General features: G+C 45.8%; 1 protein-coding gene across 7 annotated transcripts in view; it reads left to right on the top strand.

The window, feature by feature from the left end:
* HDAC8 (histone deacetylase 8) overlaps nt 1–2,233 on the top strand; it is a 234,451-nt gene extending 232,218 nt beyond the window's left edge. For 5 of the 7 annotated variants that reach the window (XM_058714053.1, XM_058714052.1, XM_058714055.1 and 2 more), the window contains 2 exons: nt 967–1,045; nt 1,670–2,233. In XM_058714053.1, the coding sequence (XP_058570036.1) occupies nt 967–1,045; nt 1,670–1,724 (134 nt within the window). In that variant the 3' untranslated portion in view covers nt 1,725–2,233. The remainder of the gene's footprint in view (nt 1–966; nt 1,046–1,669) is intronic. The other 2 variants (XM_058714056.1, XM_058714058.1) reach the window with 1 other exon arrangement.
* The last annotated feature ends 19,846 nt before the right edge of the window (nt 2,234–22,079 follow it).

Here is a 22,079-nt window from a genome sequence, read left to right as displayed (position 1 = left end):
ATTTAAATGACATTCTGAAAAAGACAACACATAGTGATGGAAAATAGATCAGTGATTGCCAGGTGGTAAGAGAGGAAGGAGAGGATGTGACTGCCAAGGGATAGCTTAGGGAATTTTAGAGGGTAATGGGACTATTCTGTGTCATGAATCTATACATGTGTTAAAAATCATAGAACTATCCATACAAATCAATTTTCTTGTATGTTAAGTTAAAAATAAAACTAGAGGGTGCCTGGCTAGCTCAGCCAGAAGAGCATGCAACTCTTGATCTCAGGGTTGTGAGTTTGAGCCCTGCGTTGGATGTAGAGATTTCAAAATACATACATACATACATACATACATAAATCTAGATAGGCAAGTGGGTGCTGATTTGTTTTTTCTTTCATTCCTACCTCAATTTACTCAGCCATTTGTTGAGCACCTGCTATGTGTGAGGCACTGTGCTAGACTTTAGAGATCAATCAAAAGTAAGACAGCCTAAGGGTGCCTGGGTGTCTCAGTTGGTTAAGCTTCTGAGTCTTGATTGCAGCTCAGGTCGTGATCTCATGGTTCATGGTATAAAGCTCTGTGTTGGGCTCTGTGCTGACAACATGAGAGCTCTCTCTCCCCTATCTCTCACATCTCCCTCCCTCTCTCTCAAAATGGATAAATAAACTTAAAAAGACAGTAAGACAGGGGTGCCTGGATGGCTTGGTCAGTTAAGTGTTGACTTCAGCTCATGTCATGATCTCACAGCTCATGAGTTTGAGCCCCAGCTGACATCTTGAAGCCTGGAACCTGCTTCGGATTCTGTGTCTCCCTCTCTCTCTCTGCCCCTCCCCTGCTCTCACTCTGACTCTGTCTCTCTCTCTCAAAAATAAACAAACATTTAAAAAAATTTTTTAATGTAAGACAGACATTTAAATGTAAGACAGACAAAATTTTTTTAAATGTACCTGCCTTCATGGGGCATTCTTCCTGTTTCAGAGGAGAAGCTGTCAGTAGTGTCTGGAGCCCAGTGTTTGCTTGGGGAAGTGGGGCAAGAAGAAATCTGTGGAGAGACCAAGTGAGCAAATTTTTCATTCCTGGAGCTCAGTCCTATAGGATTTCAAGTGCTCACTTATCCCTAAAAGACTCTTAGGCCTGAGTGTGGGGGAGGGGGGAAGCTTCCAATTCATATTTCATGGGTCATCACAAGAGAAACTGCTAGAAGTGTTGTGCCCTGCTAAGTCAGGAAGAAATGTTGAGAGTGGGGGAAGATTTGATGCAGTTAGTGAAGAGTGAATTATGAAAAGTTGCCTGAATTTGTGTATGTGTGTGTGTGTGTGTGTGTGTGTCTTAAATAATCATGTTTAGCCCATGACTCTGGGGATTGGCAATTGGGCTGGGCTCAGCTGGGCGGTTCTTCTGCTGGTTTTGGCGGGGTTCACCCAACACTGCAGTCAGCTGGCTGTCAAAGGCCTCACTCACTTGTCTGGTGGGTAACTGGTGGTTGTGAGGGTAACTGAACCATGTGTCTCTCACCATCCAGGAGGCTAGCCTGGGCTTGTTTATATGTCAGGGTCCCTGTGTTCCCAACAGCAGCAAGAGAACAAGTCCCCAGTGCAAATGCTTTAAAAAAAAAAAAAAAGTTTTATCGAGGTATAATTCATGTATGTTACCTGAATTTTGTTTTCTCTCCTGTTTGCAGGGAATCTGAAGCATGTGGTCTAATTGACAAAAAGAGATCAGGTTTCCAGAGCTGAGGAACAGTGCCTGTAATGAAGACAGCGTGTTTATGCGAGCAGTGTGTGGAATTTGTGACTGCAGGGGAAATTTGGAAGAAATTACTTCCTGAAAATTTCCAAGGGGCACCAAGTGGCAGCTGGCCTCCTGGGGTGAGGCAGGCAAGCACCCCAGAGGCCTCAACTAGGCCTAGGGGAAGAGAGAGATTTCCAGCATTTAAAGTGTTTATTTTTTAAAAACACACAAATGCCATTTTTAATCTTTGAAAATTATTTTTAAGCGAGTGGGGAGGGAGTATTTTTATTTTCTTAAAGGAGACATCAGAGGCTGGAGGAAAGTGTGGAGCTTGGGTCACAGGTTTGCAGGGTGGGGAGAACCAAGAGGCAGGGTTTGGGCTTCAGTACCATCCAGATGGAGCCTTTAGGGGAGGGGGACGGGTCGGCAGAATAGGAGGTGGGGAGAAATCTACCTGTGTTGTTTTTAGGATTATGGATCTATTTTGTTTTTTAATAAAATCTTTGAAAACCTACCTCTTTGTCCCATCATCCTCTTGTAAAGTGCTCCTGACAGTGCACACAGTTCTGGACATTTCCTCTCACCAAAGTATCAAGAATAACCCTGATGCTTCCAGGTTTTGTTCTGGCCCAGTCTGGGAAGCTGACTCTGAGTGCGGGATCCTTGACCCCTCCCTGAGGAACTGGTGTGTCCCCTCTAAGTCCTGGGGACAGAAGGTCCAAGCTGTCCTGTGCCAGGGGCCCATCCAGGACTCCAGAGAAGAGGGGCACAGCAACCAGGGAGAGGTCCCGCTACTGGCCCTATGGGGAGGAGCTATTCCCCTCCCTGGGAGCCCTTTAAGGATGGGAAGGGTAGGAGGCTCACAGATCTAAGGAGGCGCATTTTGATGGATAGTGAGGATACTTGCCTGTCAAATGTAGATAATCAGTACACTTGATTGCAATGGGATTCAATTGTTACTGTAATCTGGGGGTGGGAGGGAGTGAAGGTGGCAAAATGTGGATGGGGAATAACAGACAGAGAGAGAGAGAGTGCTAAAGCAGAAGGGACAGCAAAATATCATGATTTCATGATTTGATTCACCAAGTATTTATGAAGCTCTTTCCACTCCTGGGATTAGGATAGGAGACAAGAATGCAGCCCCATCCTGGCCATCTAGGAACTCCCAGACAGGGCAAAGGAGGAGGGAAAGAACCAGATCCCGACATATTTCTGCTCTGCTGCCAGCATGAATCCAGAGGTGTAGGAGCGTTGAGGAAAGAGCCACTAGCCCAGCCAGGACAGCATCACGGAGCATTTTAAAGGGGGTGATATTTGAGCCAGGCCTCTTAGGGTGAGTTGTATTTCTCCAGGCCCCAGAGAGGGGGATGGGCATTCCGCAGAAGGGAGTGGAAAAAGCCTTGACCGTATCCAGGATGGGAATAGCCAAGCTTTTATTAAACAACATTGGGGCGCCTGGTTGGCTAGGAATACCAGTCACTCCAAATGCCCACTATTCTAATTATACATGCTCAGCTTAAGGGCAGTTTTACTTACACCCAAAAGAAGGGGGATTTAAAAAAAAATAAGAGGGTGGAGGCACTGAATGAGGCAGTTGGGGGTGGGGGAGGCCAAGGAAGGTAAAATGGGAAGTCTGAATTCCAAGCCTACAAGAGACCACCCAACAAGGTTTGTTGTCTCAAAGGCTTGCTTAATCCGGTTGTGGGGTGTGGGGGTGTGGGGGGGTCCTCTATCCCAGCGATCCACATCCAAAGCCATCACCCAAATTCCTGTGAAGGCCTCATCCCTAAGAGGGAACCACCTGGTAAAGTGGTAAATGCTAGTGCTCCATTTTCCTTTCAAGGAGAACAGACCTGAATGAAAAGGAACTTTTTTCCACTGGACAGCCAATGCCACCTTCTTTTCACCTTAACTACTGCTGTCTTAGCCCAACCTCTGACCAACAGCACCAAAGCAAGCTGTAGCACTGACCCGCTGCTGGACATCCCAGAGGCCAGGCTTGGTCCTGACAGTGCACCACCTCAATGGCCTTCAGGATTCCTTTTTATTTGATTCTTGTTGAAAATGTTAGGCTGGGGCGCCTGGGTGGCGCAGTCGGTTAAGCGTCCGACTTCAGCCAGGTCACGATCTCGCGGTCCGTGAGTTCGAGCCCCGCGTCAGGCTCTGGGCTGATGGCTCGGAGCCTGGAGCCTGTTTCCGATTCTGTGTCTCCTTCTCTCTCTGCCCCTCCCCCGTTCATGCTCTGTCTCTCTCTGTCCCAAAAATAAATAAAAAACGTTGAAAAAAAATTTTTTTTTAAAAATAAAAAAAAAAGAAAATGTTAGGCTAGAGTGCCTGGCTGGCTCAGTCGGTGGAGCATGCAACTGTTGATCTCAGGGTTGTGAGTTCCAGCCCCATGTTGGGTGTAGACATTACTTAAAAATAAAATCTATTTAAAAAATTAAGCTAAGGGGGCACCTGGGTGGCTCCGTTAAGTGTCCGACTTTGGCTCAGGTCATGATCTCGCTGTTCGCAGGTTCAAGCCCTATGTCTAGCTCTGTGCTGGCAGCTCAGAGCCTGAAGCCTGCTTTGGATTCTGTGTCTCTCTCTCCCTTTGCCCCACCCCTGCTCACACTCTGTCTCTGTCTCTGTCTCTCTCAAGAATAAATAAACATTAAAAATTTTTTTAAATAAAAAAAACTAAGGGCATCTGGGTGGCTCAGTAGGTTAAGCATCCGACTTGGGCTCAGGTCATGAACTCATGGTTCATGAGTTCAAGCCCCATGGAAACTGTGCTGACAGCTCGGAGCCTTGGAGTCCACTTTGGATTCTGTGTCTCCCTCTCTCTCTCTGCCCCTCCCCCACTTGCATGTATGGGCTTCTCTCTCTTTCTCAAAAATAAACAAACATTTAAAAAATCTTTTTTAAAACTAGGCTAAAAATAATCCCATAGATAAAACTAGGAATAATTTTAACTTTTTAAAAATAAGTTGGCTCTTTTTTTTAAGTTTATTATTTATTTTGAGAGAGAGGAGGGGGTGGGGGGGAAGAGCAGAGACAGAGTGGGAGAGAGACAATCCCAAGCAGGCTCTGCACTGTCAGCGCAGAGCCGGATGCATGGCTCAAACTCTTGAACCACAAGATCATGACCTGAGCCAAGGTCAGACGCTTAAGCGACTGAGCCACCCAGGCACCCCGGAATAATTTCAAATTTTTAAAAATTAAAATTGAAATACCCAAAGGTGGACACAGCATTCACAAAATCAGCAAGACAGATTAAGAGTTGCTCCGTACAGTCTAAAGTCATCAAATTGTACACATTAAATATGTGCGGCTTTTGGGGCGCCTGGGTGGCGCAGTCGGTTGGGCGTCCGACTTCAGCCAGGTCACGATCTGGCGGTCCGTGAGTTCGAGCCCCGCGTCAGGCTCTGGGCTGATGGCTCAGAGCCTGGAGCCTGTTTCCGATTCTGTGTCTCCCTCTCTCTCTGCCCCTCCCCCGTTCATGTTCTGTCTCTCTCTGTCCCAAAAATAAATAAATGTTGAAAAAAAATAAAAATAAAAAAAAATAAATATGTGCAACTTTTGGTATAACAGTTATACCTCAATTAACCTGTAAAAAAAAAAAAATTGTTTTGCTAATTATCATAAGTGCCTGCGGGTAAAAAAGACTGAAAGGAAATACACCAAAATATCAACCGAAGTAGGCTTCTTTGAAGGAGGAATGTGTAGGGATGGTTTAATTTTTGTTCCTTCTGCTTTTCAATATTTTCCAGATTTTCTCCAGTAAGCACATTCTAGTTTTGTAATTGGGAAAATCAACTTAAAAAAAAAAAAAAAAAAAGAACCGATCTGTAGGGGAAGTTCCAGATCAAAGTAAATTCAAGACACCCACTGAGGAATAGTTTGTGCTCAGACCCTGGGGCAGTTCTAACCACCCAGGAGGTTCTGAGCTAGAAAGAAAGATTGGTCCAGGTGGAGGGCTCCTGATTTACAAATCACTAGGCCAGAGCGGGTCTTTTTTAGATTTGTTGGCTTGAGGGCGGGGCAACTTCATACCCGGTGTGAGTCTGCCCGCGCTTCAGGAAACAGCTATCTTTGTGTCTGCAAGGACCAGCCATAATAACCATAATAATAATGCAAAGCAAGCATCGGAATATGCCCCACTTTACAAATCACTGTCTTTTATAATATGTCACTCTCCACCCTGCTGGGTGGGTATTATAATCCCCACTTTATAGATTAGCAAACTGAGGCTACAAACTGTGAAGGAACTTGCCCAGTTGCAAGGGGCAGAGGCAGGAAGCAAACCCAGCTGAAACTGCAACTTTCCGTACTTTTTCCACTGCTCCACACCTAATGCCACTGAAATATTTTTAAACTGTGACTTCGGAGTAAACAACTTTCTTATTGCTTCCAAAGTCCAAGCTGGACCAAGCCACACTGCTCCCAGGCCCTCAGCACATAAGGACATTAGTTGTGTGCTTTTCAGCAAGTTACTCGACCTTTCTGTGTCTGTTTCCCTACCCATAAAGTGGGGCAAATGATTCTTACACTTCATAGACTATTGTGAGTGCTTGATGAATTATCACAAATACGACTTTGAAAAGAGCCTAAAGAGTTGTGTGCAGTTGGGACGGAGGAGGGGGAGGGCTGCCATGAAAATGGGCCTGGAAACTGAGGAAAACCCGGTGCTACCAGGATCTCAGCAGGCCTCCACTATTCCTGAGGCACTCAGGGGCGAGAGAGCCAGAGACAGAAGACTATAGTCTGTCTGCAACTCAAAGGTTAAGAAAATAACCATAAAAAAAGAAATATATATAATGGGTATGCTTATATTTGCATAAAACATCTTTGGAAAGATACACAAGAAACTGGGGCACCTCAGTTGCCTCTAGGCAGGGAAACCAGGTGGCAGGTGGCAGGGGAATGAGAGAGACTTGTACTGTGTTCCTTTTTGTAACTTTTGATTTCTGAACCCTGTGAATGCATTACCTGGTCCAAAAAAAGTAAATAAATAATTTTTTTCAAAAGCCAACGGAAAAATCCCAAGCCAGTTTCCCTTTGGGATCGGGGGGAGGTGGATCTGCCTCTGCTGTATTCATTGTGAGCTGTCACAGAGAGAGCAGTATATTTCCAATTCTATATTTAAAAGACTCTTTCTAAGGCAGAAAGGCTTCTTTATAAGAAAATCAAATATTGTCATTCAACAAAAATGGAAGAAGGAGGAAGAAGAGGACAAGGAGAAGGAAGGGAAAGAAGGAAAGCAAACAGCCATTAGACAGAGTGGGTTTTGACATCTCTAAGCCCCTACACAGAAAGCTCCAGCAGCTTCTCCTCCCCCAGCCTTTGCTCTTGGAACAAGTCTCCAAACCTCCTGCTCAGAGCTGGGCCCCAAGATGACCAGCAGTGCCTTAGTATGCATGCAATTATGCGCACAGCGCTTGGGTTTAAATCCCCTCCTGTCACTCACTAGCTTTGTGACATTGGCCAAGTAACTCACTGTCCCTGAGCCTTCTCTCCTCACCTATCAAAAATGGATCATACCTGTTACCTACCTCAAGGGGAGGTTCCCAGGGATCAAAGAAATAATGAACATTGTACAGAGCGTTTTAGATATCAGTAGTAGACACTGTTTCTGCCCTTAATGTGAACCCAGTCAGGGCAGGAAATCTTTCTGAAGTTCCCTGGCTTCAAGAATTAGAGAAATAGGATGCAAATGTGTGTGGCTGCGCATTTGCACATTCTTCTGGGACAAGGATCCATAGCTAATTTTCAGATTCTCAACACTGGGTGGGGGACGGCGTTCTATGATTCCCCAAAAGGATGAAATCTACAGATGCAAAGGTAAAGACGGATGTAAATAGAGCCTTTCAAGACAGGGCCACCTCCCTCAGGGTCTCTGCAAATGCTGGTCCTTCTGCCTGGAATGCCCAGATCTTCCCCAGATTGGTTCCGTCTCATTCAGTTCTTAGCCACATATCACTGCCTCAGTAAAATACACCGGCCACCTCATCTATTGTGGCCTCGCCGCCCTCTCTATTCCAAACAAACAAAAAAAAGCCAAAAAAAACCCTATTTTTATACCATTTAGCATTATCTTATTCATTTTTTATTTATTCCTACTCACATGCACTAAGAGGGTGGGAACTTTGACAGTTTCACTGTTGTATCCCCAGTGCCTGGCATGGTAACATGGTAATTCCCATATACCTATGGAATGGTGGAACAATGTACTAAGATAAAGCAGTGTCATATCCTCAGTATTATGGGACAGAGGAGAGAAAAGCAATCTACACTGTGACAATCATGAAGGCCACAAACAGGGGATGACACTCAAGCCGATCTACAGCCAGGCATAGGGGCAGGGTGGGGGCAAGGGGAGGGACAAGCATTCCAGGCAAAGACACATAAAATTTAGGGAGGCCACAAGCACTTGAGTGTTGTCAGAACACAGAATATTAGACAGTACTCAAGAAAACCAACCATAAAAAGGTATCTTTAAGGCAATAGGAGAAATTTGGACATGGACTAGGTGATATAAAGAAATTGCCCATAAATTGGGGCACCTGGGTGGCTCAGTCAGTTGAGCGTCCGACTTCATCTCAGGTCATGATATCACAGTCTGTGAGTTCAAGCCCTGCATCAGGCTCTGCACTGTCAGCTCAGAGCCTGGAGCCTGCTTCAGATTCTGTGTCTCCCTCTTTCTCTGCCCCTCCCCCGTTCATGCTCTGTCTCTTCCTCTCAAAAATAAACATAATACGAAATTTTTCAAGAAATTATTCGTAAATCAAAACCACAATGAGCTATCACCTCAGAACAGTCAAAATGGCCAGTATCAAAAAGCCAAAAATAACAAGTGTTGGGGAAGATATAAAGAAAAGGGAATCCTCATGCACTGTTGGTGGGAATGTAAATTGGTGCAACCACTGTGGAAAACAGTATGCAGGCTCCTCAAAAAATTAAAAATAGAGGCTCCTGGATGACTCGGTCGGTTGAGCGTCCAACTCTTGATTTCGGCTCAGGTCATGATCTCAAGGTTTGTGAGATGCCCTCCCCCCACCCATGCTGGGCTCTGTGCTGCCAGAGTGGAGCCTGCTTCCTCTCTGCCCCTCCTCTCTCTCTCTCTCTCAAAAATAAATAAATAAACATTTAAAAAATTAAAAATAGAAATACTATAGGATCCAGTAATTCCACTTCTGGGTATTTACCCAAAGACAATGAAAACACTAATTTGAAAAGATATATGCACTCCTATGTTTATTGCAGCATTATTCACAATAGCAGAGCTATGGAAGCAACCCAAAACGTTCATTGATAAATGCATGGATAAAGATGTGGTATATATACATGCAATGGAACATTACTCGGGCAAAAAAAAAAAGAATGAGATCTTGCCATTTGCCACAACCTGTATGGACACAGAAGGTATTATGTTGAGTGAAATAAATCAGAGAAGGACAAATACCATATGATTTCCCTTCTATGTGGGATCTAAACAGACAAACAAAAAAACAGAAATGGTCTCATAGATACAGAGAACAAACTGGTGGTTGCCAGAAGGGAAGGGGGTGGGGATGGGCAAAATAGGAAAAGGGGATTAAGAGACACATACCTCCAGTTATAAAATAAGTAAGTCTCAGAGATGAAGAGTACAGCATAGGGAATATTGTCAATGATATTGTAATAATATTGTATGCTGACAGATGCTGACTACACTTATGGTGAGTGCTGAGTAATATATAGAATTGTCATATTACTGTGTTATACACCTGAACGAATATAACATTGTATGTCAACTGTATTTCAATAATAACGATTTTTTTAAAGTAGGCTTCACACCCAGTGCAGAGCCCTATGTGGAGCTTGAACTCACGACCCTGAGATCAAGACCTGAGCTGAGAACAAGAGTTGGACTCTTAACTGACTGAGCCACCCAGGTGCCCCAGTAATAAAGATATTTTTAATTTTTTTAAGTTTATTTATTTATTTTTGAGAGAGAGAGACAGAAAGAACAAGCAGAGGAGGGGCAGAGAGAGAGGGAAAGAATCCCAAGCAGGCTCTGCACTGTCAGCACGGAGCCCAATGCAGGGCTCGAACTCACAAACCATGAGATCATGACCTGAGCCGAAACCAAGAGTCAGACACTTAACTGACTGAGCCATCCAGGCACCCCAGCTCTTAAAGCTTATTTTTGAAAGAGAATGGCCATGTTAAAAAGAAATTATTGATGGGCATCTGGGTGGCTCAGCCAGTTAAGTGTTTGACTTCAGCTCAGGTCATGATCTCGCAGTTCATGAGTTCAAGCCCCACATCAGGCTGCGCGCTGACAGTGGGGAGCCTGCTGGGGATTCTATCTCTCACCCTTTCTCTCTGCCCCCCTCCCACTCTGTCTCTCTCTATCTCAAAATAAATAAACTTTAAAAGAAGAAATTATTGATGATATTGTTAAGTACGGTAAGAGCACCGTAGTTATATATTTATTTAAGTCCTCATCTGTTAAAGAAACATAGTCTAGCATTTACAGGTGAAATAATACATCTGGGGTGTATTTACTACAAAGGGGGAAATGTATGTGGTATAGCAGTTAGTGGTGGGTGGAGATAAATAAAACAAAATTTGAAAAATGTTGATAATTGTTGAAGTTGATTTAATGGACACATGGAGGTTGAATATACTATTCTCTCTGCTTGTGTTGTTTTTAAATGTCTATAATCAAAAGTTGAGATCCATATTAGTGAGTGAGAAATAGTAAAATAGCAGGAGCCAGGTCATAAAGGGCCCTCCTGCGCCAGGTGGAGGACACTGGACTTGATCCTGCAGGTAAGGGAGCCACCAGAGAGTTTTAACCTAGAGTGGCCTGATCAGATTTGCCAGATTTTTTGTTTAAAAACACCCTAGCTGCTAGAACAAGAGAAATAAGCTGCCTGAAGCCCTGTTCCAAAGTGGCTATCTATGAGAAGCCTGTTTACCTCAGATGGAGTCCTGAAGACTCCCTTGGCCCACAGAGCCTTTCTTCTTATCATTTGCTTGGTGAGAGAGAGAATGGAGTGTTGTGTGTGTGTGTGTGTGTGTGTGTGTGTGTGTGTTTAATGGAAAATTTTCTGCAATATATCTTTTGAGGTAAAAAGATTCAAACAATATAGTGGTTACTTCATACAATAATGGTTCCTTCATAATCCTATGCCTCAGCAATAACCACGATTAGCGTTTGGTGTGTATCTTTCCAGAGTTTTTGTCATTTATTCCATAAATATTTATTGAGCACACATTATGTACCATATCTGTGGACAAAACAGGCAATAATCCCTGTCCCTGTGAAGCTGGGAACATATATGATCATTTGACTGTTATATGAATGAAACCATACTGTTTGGTAACCTGATTTTTCTCACTTCATTATATTCCCTGGGCAACTTTCCATACCAGTCTATAATGAACTACCTTGTTCATCTTTTATTATGACATATCTAAGACATACCAAAAAGTATGGCACATCTAATCCCTTGAAGTACTCACATTATATGGATGGCTACAAAATTTGTTTAACCTGTCCCCTAATGCTGAATATTCAGAATTTTCTCATTTTTCCTTACAAATAAAAACACTGCCATAACAGGGCTGACTGGGTGGCTCAGTCAGTTGAGCATCCGACTTAGGCTCAGATCATGATCATGAGTTCGAGGCCTGCATTGGGCTCTCTGCTGTCAGCGCAGAGCCTGCTTCGAATCTTCTGTTACCACCTCTCTCTGCCCTTTCTCTGCTTGTGCTCGCTCGCTTTCTCTCAAAAATAAATAAACATTAAAAAAAATATTTTTAAAAATGCTGCAAAACAAACAAAGAAAACTACTAGAGCTAATAGACAAATTCAGCAAAATTACAGGGTACAAGGTTAACAAACAAAACTCAGCTGTGTTTCTTTATCAGTGAACAATCTGAAAAGGAAATTAAGAAAACAATTCTATTTACAATAACACCCAAAAGCATAAAATACTTAGAGGGCGCCCGGGTGGCTCAGTAGGTTAAGCGTCTGACTTCAGCTCAGGTCATGATCTTGTGGATCGTGGGTTTGAGCCCCGCATCAGGCTCTGTGTTGACAGCTCAGAGCCTGGAGCCTGCTTCAGATTCTGTGTCTCCCTCTCTCTCTGTCTCTCTCGGTCTCTCTCTCAAAAGTAAATAAATAAACATTGAAAAAATTGAAAAATAAAGAGAGAACTAACAGAATTTGCTTAGTAGGACATGAAGTGAGAGAGAAACAAAAGATGAAGGCAAGGTTTTTGACCTGAGTAACTGGGTGGACAGAGGTGTCATTACTGAGCTTGGGAAGCGGGGTGGGGGTGACAGAGGACAGGGTGCCTTATTTGGCTGAGCTCTGGAGAGAGGACTGGTATCTCTCCCCAAAGCTTAGCGCTCAGCTTGATTTCTTGCTGGTAGGGTGGAAAGTGGATGGAGAAGGTGGAGGCAATGAGCCTCAAATGAGTAACACACTCTACCATGTATATTTTCCCATGTCACTTCCAGTGAGCACAATATCAAGGCTGAATTTCTTCACGTGGCACCCAGTGTGGCTCCTATGACCTCACCAAGCCCATCCATGCTGTTCTCCTGGTACTCATCAATCCTTTGCATGTACTGTCCCCAACACCTGGTGAATACTGGCTCTCAGCTCAGACGTCACCTCCTCCTATCTCCCACTTGATCTTGTTAAAGTCTGCTTTTCTATCTCCCCCACTACACTGGGATCTCCTTGAGGGCCAAAGGGGCACCTTCATTCCATCTGAGGCCTCGATGACCAGAGCAGGGCCAAGCTGGGGCTCAGCGCACATTTGTGGCCTGGAAGAACAACAGCAGAGGAATCACAGCCAGCCCTGAGCCCACCCTGGTGGGTCAGGAGGCCTGACTTCCCACACAGTCGTATGTGACAAGGAGGAAAACAGGGCCAAGGAGGTGAAGTCAGGCTTGGAACTGGACTCAGATTGGAAGGCTGACTCTATCCCCCAAGCAGCAGGGAACAGAGATCAGGAAAGAGTAATTATTCACATGTGTACAGCACTTGAGAGTTTACAGCCACAGACATTATCTCATTCAACCCTGGCACAGCCTCATGAGGTAGGTATCCTCATTTTCCCCACTTCACATCCGAGGAAACTGAGGCCCGATGAGCTAAAGTCACTTGCCCAAGGTCACACAGCTAGGAAGTGACAGCCTTGGGACTTGAATCAAGGTCAATCTGATAGCAGAAACCCATGTTCTCGACATCACAGTAAGCCATACCTTCAGTTGGAGGGGAAGAGGAGCAGTTGGGTCTGGGCGGCCATTTCCTCCTCCCAACCTATCTCTACAGGGTTCCGGCTGAAGGCAGCACGCATTAGCATTTACTCATCCCCCTCAGGCCAGGCAAAGATGGCGTCAAGCAGCCTGGGATTCAAATATGGTAGGAATCACCCGTATTTGAGACTCCAAAGGTAACACTTGGGAGACGTTTGAAGAAAATGCATGAAAAGTGCAGAAAGGCTGTGGGAATCTTCCTCCCCACAGCCACCCCCCCCCCAGGAGCTCTTCAGAGGCAAGCTCCTGGGGCCGCTGAGGTCCCGCCCTGCCCCCAGGGAAGGGCATCTCCCTCCCATTCCCCCAGCCAAAAGCCCCCTGGAGGAGTCTCTTACAGGGGCCTTGCCTTCTTTCTGGTTGGGCGCTGGGCCCAGAGGGTTCTTGTCTGGCAGCAGCTGGGCCTTCGCACCGGTCGATCTAGCTCCCCTGCTTCACAAACACATGTCCCCGCCAAGCTCTGTGCTGCATCCAGATGGCCGGTCACTTATGCCTTCACCCCACTTTGGGCTTTTTTTCTTTCTCATTTGATTTCTTTTCCTTGCCTTGTTTTCTTCCCAGGCCCTCACTCTCACGCTCTCTTGCTCTCAACCTCGCTCTCATTCATTCTTTCCTTCTCCCTCCATTGAATACATTTCTTTCTCCTCAGCCTCTCTTTTCCCCAGATTCTAACCAGGTAACTATACAGTGCTAGTTCACACCTCTGTAACAGTGAGAGGTTCGGATGTGGTTTCCACCAGCTCTGACATTCAGTTTTGAGGAAAGGCAAGAAACTGGGCAGGATGGGGGAGAGGGAGTGGTTGGCTAGCGAGCAAGAAAGGGAGATAGAAACAGGTAGTAATGGATTCCAATCCCAGTATCCTCACTTGCTAGGTTGCCTCTCTGAGCCTCCTTCCTACATCTGTTAAATGGAATTGATAATAGCAACAACCTCACATGAGGGGTAGAGAGGTTTGAGAATCGACCTTGCTTATGCATGGGGAAGGCTTGGATGAACTAGAAGGGGGAGGTCCCAATGGGTGTTACTTAGGAGGCAGTGAGGCCCAGTGGTCAACAGCAGACTGTCTGGGGCCAGTCTGCCTTGTTTGAATCCTCAGCCCAAAACATACAAGGTGTGGAATGTTAGCAAGCTATGGGATATATCAGTACCTCAATTTCCCTATCAGTAAAATAGGAATGAGGTAATAATAGTACTCACCTAACACCTCAGCTTGTTGTGTGGATTCGTTGAGAGAAGTGTGGACCCCTAAGAACTGTGAGGGTCTGTCACCTACTAAGCATTCAGAAAATGTTACCATCAATGTTTTTTTTTTTCCTTAATGTTTTGGGGCACCTGGGTGGCCCAGTCAGTTGGGCGTCTGGCTCAGGTCATGATCTCCCGGTCCATGAGTTCAAGCCCCACGTGGGGCTTTGTGCTGACAGCCCAGAGCCTGCTTCAGATTCTGTGTCTCCCGCTCTCTCTGCCCCTTCCCCGCTCATATACACACTCTCTCTCTGTCAAAAATAAATAAACAATTTTTTAAAATGTTTATTTATTTATTTCAGGGGGAGGGGCAGAGAAAGAGGGAGACAGAGAATCCCAAACAGGCTCTGGGCTGTCAGCAAAGAGCCAGACGCGGGGTTCAGACCCACAAACCGTGAGGGTCATAACCTGAGCCGAAATCAGGAGTCAGACGCTTAACCGACTGAGCCACCCAGGCGCTTACCCTTGATGTTTTTCGTCAGAGCTAGTAGGACTAAAGCTAAACATCCCCTGAGGCAGTGTTCTTAGGAGCACTGGGCCGCTGCAGGAACCCAAACCCCGTGGTGATGTATACTCATCTCTTTGTAGGGCCTCCAAGTATTCTCGTGCTGGGTTGTACCCTGAACAGGGACACCTGAAATTCAGCTTGCTTGCGTTCCTCTTGCAAAGCCATGTGCCCTGGGGTGAGGGTTGTGTGAAGCCCAGAGGGAGTAGCACCTGTTTCTAATTAGTCCAACCAGAGGCGGTGTCTTTCTGTGATCAGTACGAGGAGACTCTGTGTGCTAGTTGACGGGCCCTGTCTCTGTGTTAAGTCAGGAGACAGATCTTGGGTAACTGGGCCTGTGGGCCTTCTCTTCATGGCTGGTGCAGAATCTGCACCCCAAGCCCCTGAGGTACTCTGATCCGCCATCCATCTCCAGGTCTGATCGATGCCCCTCGAAGGACAAGTGGCTGTGGCTGTAGGGACCTGAGGAAATATTTTCAGGCCCCCAGGTTATACATGCAAAATGAATCCTAACCACACTCACACGGTCATATTTGTTTGAGCTAACCCCAGACCCAGAGTTAAGGGCCAAGAGAGACAATAGGGCTAGTTTTTCAAGCTGGGATATTTCTCCGTGGCAGTGGGGGCTCTGGTTGGAGCAAAACTGAGGTCCATGGATGGATGATGAATGGAAGTTTGAAGTCTCTGATGCAATGGGATTGGGAGGTTGGGAGGGCAGGGCCCAGAGCCCAAGAGAGGGAACTACAGGAAATCCTCCAGGCGTAAAGATGAGATTGGGGGGCCGAACATGAACTACATCACCTCAGGGCTCAGGTAAGGGAAGCACTTTCAGTCTGATGATGCAGGCAGCAGGGCCAGACTAAAATGGCCTCACTTTTTTAAGAATGCAGTAAGCCAAGAGACTCCAGTAGTCTGAGTGGTGGGCAGCAGAAAAGGGAGAGCAAAAAACCCCAAAGGCTTGTGTTCTAGAAGCTGAAGTGAGACTAGGGAAGGCCTGGCATGCTTAAGGCCTAGGCAAAATGTATTTAGCAAAGTGACATGAGGCCCCCGTCACTTCCTGGTGTGGGGGAATTTATGGACTGAGATCCTCTCACACTGCCCTTTAGGGATTTGAAGCATGTATCCATGATTGCGCCGGGCTGGAGAGGCCATGGAGGGGACAGGAAGGGAGAGCTGTGGTGAAAAACCAGCGTCCCAGGCCCCTGAGGAAAAAGCCCCTTTCTGTGCCAGTGGAGGGAGGCAGGGTCAAGTTCCCCACGGTTTGGCTGAAAGTCATTCTGCCGATTGCTCTTTTTGACACAACCTCACACCCTTTCCAGTCCTATATTCCTGGCTGTGTGCAAACTATTTCCACTTGGATGTTCTGCCAACAAGCTTAAACTAAACATGCTTAAAGCAGGGTTTCTTTTTCCCCACAAAGCTTAACACCTTCCCAAGGTCTCTAGCTTCACTGGTGACACCCGAATAGCCCAGGGCCTGGCAGGCCTGACTGCTTCTGTCTCTCCCCTTCACCAGCGCCTCTCTCCCTCCCTGCCTTTGAACCCTGTGCTCTTCCACAGGTACTGTTTTTCACAGTTGTCTTTGCTGTTCCCAGGCTGCAGCCCTCTAGCACCCTGAACCTCATCCCTGGAGATTTCCTGCCACAGCACCTAAACTGGGCTCCCTGCTCTGGGTCTCTCTGTCAACCTGATCCATGCATACATCCTGGCTACCCACATTGATCATTTACTGCAATGGGGGTGGCAGAGGATCCATTCTAGAGGAAAGAAAAACATAGACACAGATAACAGTGGAGCACGTAGCCTAATGGGAAGACTTTGGTCTTAAGAGTGAGTTGGACCTGGCTGTGAATCCCAGCTCTGTGATCCTGGGCTTTTATTTCATCTCTCTGTGCCTCGATGTCATTCTTTATAAAGTGGGGATGTTAGTGTCAATTTCCTAGGGTTCTTGTGAAGTTCAATACTAGGAGAGGTATAGACTAGAATGACATCCCCAGGAGCGCCTGGGTGGCTTAGTCAATTTAGCGTCCGACTTCAGCTCAGGTCATGATCTGGGTTCAAGCCCCATATCAGGCTCTGTGCTGACAGCTCGGAGCCTGGAGCCTGCTTTGGATTCTGTGTCTCCCTCTCTCTCTACCCCTGTCCTGTTTGTGCTCTCTCTCTCTCAAAAACAAATATGCATTAAAAAAATAATAATGACATCCTCAAAGGCCAGAGTGGGTGCAGAACTGTGAACAGTCCCCAAGGATGTGACAGACTGGGTGGCCACACTTGTTTGTATATTTGCGGTTTTCCCATTATGTATAAACAACAGGAAATCAAGTAGGGAATCAATTCAACTGGACCCAATTCTTGGCCCTTTTCAAAATTCCACACGCCCCCTCTCATATAAACACCTAACGAAGGCTACAACCTACAAAGCTGATTGGAGTGCCCAAGGACGCCCTGTTATCTCTCTGCTCTTCTCAGTTTTAGGTTTCTCAAAGCCATTTCCCCATTACTAATTTTGTTCCTCCTCTTCTTCTTCATCTTCTCTTCTCTTCAGTCCTCCTCCTCCTTTCTTGTAACACAGGAGCAGAAGTTAGTGCCTGTCCAAGCCGGCTGGCCTGGGGCAGAGGAATGTGGCCACTCCCTCCAAGGGGCGGCCAGGCCCAGGCACTCAGGCTGGCAGCGGCAGGCAGGCAGGCATGCAAGCAGGAAGGCTAGCAGAGCTGGGGAGGCTCCCAGCACCTTGCTCTGAGGGGCTGGAAAGCGCTACAGACGTTAGCTCATCACTCCCTGGCAGAGGCCGACCAGTCTGCTATTCTCACTAGCATCTTCCAGATGGGGAAATGGAGGCACAATGGCATGCAGTGTGGTTGCAGACTCTCAGGGTCCTGTGGGAGCTCCTGGATAGGGGTTCCAGATGGAGTAAGGGGAGAAGGGCCACCCAGACTTCTCCAACTGGACTTCTACTTCTTGAGATCGTATGGGGTAAGAAGGACATAGGAAAGAACTGCACCCAGACTGCAGTATCTGAAGGGGGCAGGAGAGAAGAATAGGAGGGGAGTGGCAAGGACTCAGCATTTCCTGAGACCCCACACCTGAAGGGCCCAGATTCACTCACTAGCCCATTGGAGTGAATAACTCACCACTCTTACTGCAAAGATGTTGGCCCCACTCATCACCTCTGGAGTAAGGAGGCAACAGAGAGAGTCTGCAATGGCCAGACACCAAAGGGTTAACTATGATGTGGTTAGGTTATTATGTTTTCCTCCTAGTATTTTTCTGTTATTTCCAAATTCTGTGCAGGGAACAATTATGACATTTAGAGAACCAGACAAAATGTTAATTATTTTTCATTATGAAAAAGAAGAAGCAACTGGGATGCAGCAACAAGCCCTAGGCTCGGAATGAGGGGCCCCAGGTCAAGCCCACTCTCACTTCCCAGTTGTGTGACCCAGGGCAAGTGATTCCACAGAGCTGGCATAAGGTTCAAAGAGCTAATGTATGTGAAAATGCTTTTGTAAAAAATACCGATGGAGGGGCACCTCTTGATTTCCAGCTCAGGTTGTAATCTCACGGTTCATGAGTTCAAGCCCTGCACTGGGGTCTTTGCAAACAGTGCAGAGTCTGCCTGGAATTCTTTCTCTCTCTCTCTCTCTCTCTCTCTCTCTCTCTCTGTCTCCCACTCACAGTCTCTCTCTCAAAATAAATACATGTTTAAAAATATATTGATGGAACTTTTCAAACATACACAAGTAAACATTGCAGGGAAGGCCCATGCACCATCTTCAACGATTATCATCTTATTTTATTTAGATCCCCACCCACCTTACTCCCAGCCCCACTGGAATATTTTTAAATAAATCCCAGACACGCCCTTCATTTCCATAAAGGATTCAGTATTGAACTGCCTTTTATGTTTTTCATAATTAAAAGATAATACGTGATGACTGTAACAAAATTGGAAAATGAAGACGTAATATACAAAGTAGAAAACAAAAATCAGGGGCGCCTGGGTGGCGCAGTCGGTTAAGCGTCCGACTTCAGCCAGGTCACGATCTCGCGGTCCGTGAGTTCGAGCCCCGCATCAGGCTCTGGGCTGATGGCTCGGAGCCTGGAGCCTGTTTCCGATTCTGTGTCTTCCTCTCTCTCTGCTCCTCCCCCGTTCATGCTCTGTCTCTCTCTGTCCCAAAAATAAATAAAAAATGTTGAAAACAAAAATCACCCATAACCACACCACCCAGAGATAACATTTTAGAGTAGTCTATTATTTATTCTAAGCACATATATCTATATTTTTAACAAATGTGGGATCCTACTTTCTATACCATTTGTTAGGTATCACTTTATTGAAAATATAAAAGTAATAAAATTGTACTACAGAAAAATCAAGAAAAGATAGAAATTACCCATAATCCTTTACCACTAATATAAAAACTGTTAATATTTTAATATATTTCCTTCCCATTTCTTTCAACTAACATACATACTGTTAACATAGGGGGATTGTACTGATTATGCAATTTTCAAATTATGAATCTGTTTTAATTGTAAGAAAATAACATAATCATCATTACAGAAAAATTTTAAAAAGGAAAAGAAACATATCACCCATATTCCATTACTCAGTCATAATCTCCATTAACATTTTGGTGTATCTACTTCCAATTTTTTTATGCACATAAAATTTTTTAATGCTTATTTATTTTTGAAAGAGAGAGAACAAGCAGCAGAGAAGCAGAGAGAGAGGGAGACAGAGGATCCAAAGTGGACTCTGCACTAACAGCACAGAGCTCGGGGCTCGAACTCAACAGACTGTGAGATCATGACCTGAGCCGAAGTTGGATGCTTGACCACTTAACTGACTGAGTCACCTAGGCGCCCCTATGCACATATAATTTTAACAAAAGTGGGAGCATACCATTTATGCAGTTCATTAACTATAAATTCATATTTAATATAAAAAATCATCATATTGCATAACATGGAAAAAAGAGAAAAGATAAGCCATAACCCTACCAGCCTACTGACCCTGTTGTTGGTTGGTGTTTTCCTGACCATTGCTTCATTACCCATATTCATACATGGTTGGAAACATAGTATTTAATTTTCTACTCTTTGTGTTCTTTGCAGCTTGGCATCATATTTATGCCACTTTGTACCTAGCATTTTTTTTTTTTCATTTTTTTTTTTTTTTAATTTATTTTTGGGACAGAGAGAGACAGAGCATGAACGGGGGAGGGGCAGAGAGAGAGGGAGACACAGAATCGGAAACAGGCTCCAGGCTCCGAGCCATCAGCCCAGAGCCCGACGCGGGGCTCGAACTCACGGACCGTGAGATCGTGACCTGGCTGAAGTCGGACGCTTAACCGACTGCGCCACCCAGGCGCCCCAGCATTTTTTAATTTAATATTTTGTTATGAACATTTTCCCATGAATAAAAGAGTTTCAGAAATCAGGATTTTTTAATTTTTTATTTTTTGGTGTCAGGGTATTGAGGTATGTCCTTACCATGGACATTTACTTTTTATTTTTTCACTATTGTAAACAATTCTCCTCCAAACATTCATGAACAAAGATGTGCTTTTAAAATTTTCTACACACATATGCAGCATGTTTCTGGAGACCACTGTATGGCCTCCAGCAGTCCTCTAAAAAGTGGTCACCTTTTATTGGTCCCTAATTTACTCCTGTCATATAGCTCAGACAGCCTTTGGTTCTGGGGGATGGGATTTTGAGAACAAATCTGTGTTTTCTTCTCCCTCCCCTTCCTGAGTTTATAGACCTCCTTCATCCCCTCTCAGCCTTGTTTTTATTTTATTTATTTTTTTTTAATTTTTTTTAACGTTTATTTATTTTTGAGACAGAGAGAGACAGAGCATGAATGGGGGAGGGGCAGAGAGAGAGGGAGACACAGAATCGGAAGCAGGCTCCAGGCTCTGAGCCATCAGCCCAGAGCCCGACGCGGTGCTCGAACTCACGGACTCACAGACCGTGAGATCGTGACCTGAGCTGAAGTCGGACGCTTAACCGACTGAGCCACCCAGGCGCCCCTCAGCCTTGTTTTTAAATTAATCAGTCAGTTTTATTGAACCTGAAGTGTATGAGCTGAGACAAGGCTAAGAGGCAAAAGGAAAAGAAAGAATCAGAAGGCACAATGACAACATTTGTTGACCACTTAACTACACACCAGGCACCAACCAGGCTAAGCTTTTCCTCGGATCCTTGCGACAAACCCACAGAGTGGCTACCATTAAGATCCCCATTTAACAGCCAGGAAAACCAAGGCCCAAAGAATGAAACCACTTGGCCTAAGATCATACAGCTAGTAAATGGCAGTGTGGGAATTTAAACCCAAGTGGACTGACCCCTGAACGTGTACTCTCCACCACCAGTCTAGAAGGCCACCTTACCTCGCAGGCAGTGAGGTGTTAAGGGTGAGGGTAAGGACTCTGCAGTCAGCCTGACCCAGATTCAAACACCCTGCCCCCTGGCTGTGTTAACTTGGTCATATCTCTGGGTCCTGGTTTCACCTTTGGTAAACCCTACCTCACACAGGGCTGTCGTGGGAATTAAATGAGATGATGATGGGAACATGCTAGACCAATGCTGGCACACAGAAAGTTTTTGCTGGGTAACCATCCTTGTCCTCTCCTTGCTTCCCAGAGCTCGGGATCTAGTTGCCAAGTTGGAGATAAGAGTTCGGCGGAGAGCTCTGAGCTGGGCTGGAGCTAACTGGGAAGTCTGTGATGGGGGGGGGGGGGGCAAATTTGCAGATAGATGCAAATGTCTCCTTTGCTCTCTCCCTGCCTCTGCAACTAACCTCCTTTCCTATCTCCCCCAAAAGGAAAGGGGTGGCTTTTGTGCTCCACCACTGAGTGCTTGAAGCCCCTCTCTTTTCTGCTCCCCAGGAGGTGGACGGACAGCGAAGATGACAGGAAGCCACCAGCTGGGAGACACTCTCCAGCAAGTGGGCACAGAGAATTGTGGCGGAGGGCGCTCCTTTTTCTGCCCTTCAATGGTCCGGATGGGGGAGGGCGCTGGTTGTTGAGCAACTGCTCCGGAGACACTCCAGAAGCCGAGATGAACATATGCCTCTTTCTAACAATTGGCCTGGGAGCCATCCAATAGATGGAGGGCGGATCCGACACCTCCCGGATCCGGAGCCTGCAGCGGCGCTGCTGCCGCTGTTTCCAGACCCGCTGCCCAGAGGGAGCGGAGGGGGAGGGTAGGTCGGAGGTCCAATCAGCAAAACACAATTCCAAACCCTGGGGTCGCTCACCTCAGGCAAAACCAAGATGGCTTGAGGATGTATTTCACAGGCAAA

The sequence above is a fragment of the Neofelis nebulosa genome, chromosome X, assembly GCF_028018385.1.
Source record: "Neofelis nebulosa isolate mNeoNeb1 chromosome X, mNeoNeb1.pri, whole genome shotgun sequence".
In the NCBI taxonomy this organism is placed as follows: Eukaryota; Metazoa; Chordata; class Mammalia; order Carnivora; family Felidae; genus Neofelis; species Neofelis nebulosa.
Note: the sequence above shows the minus strand (reverse complement) of the source record. Positions and strands in the feature narration are given on the sequence as shown.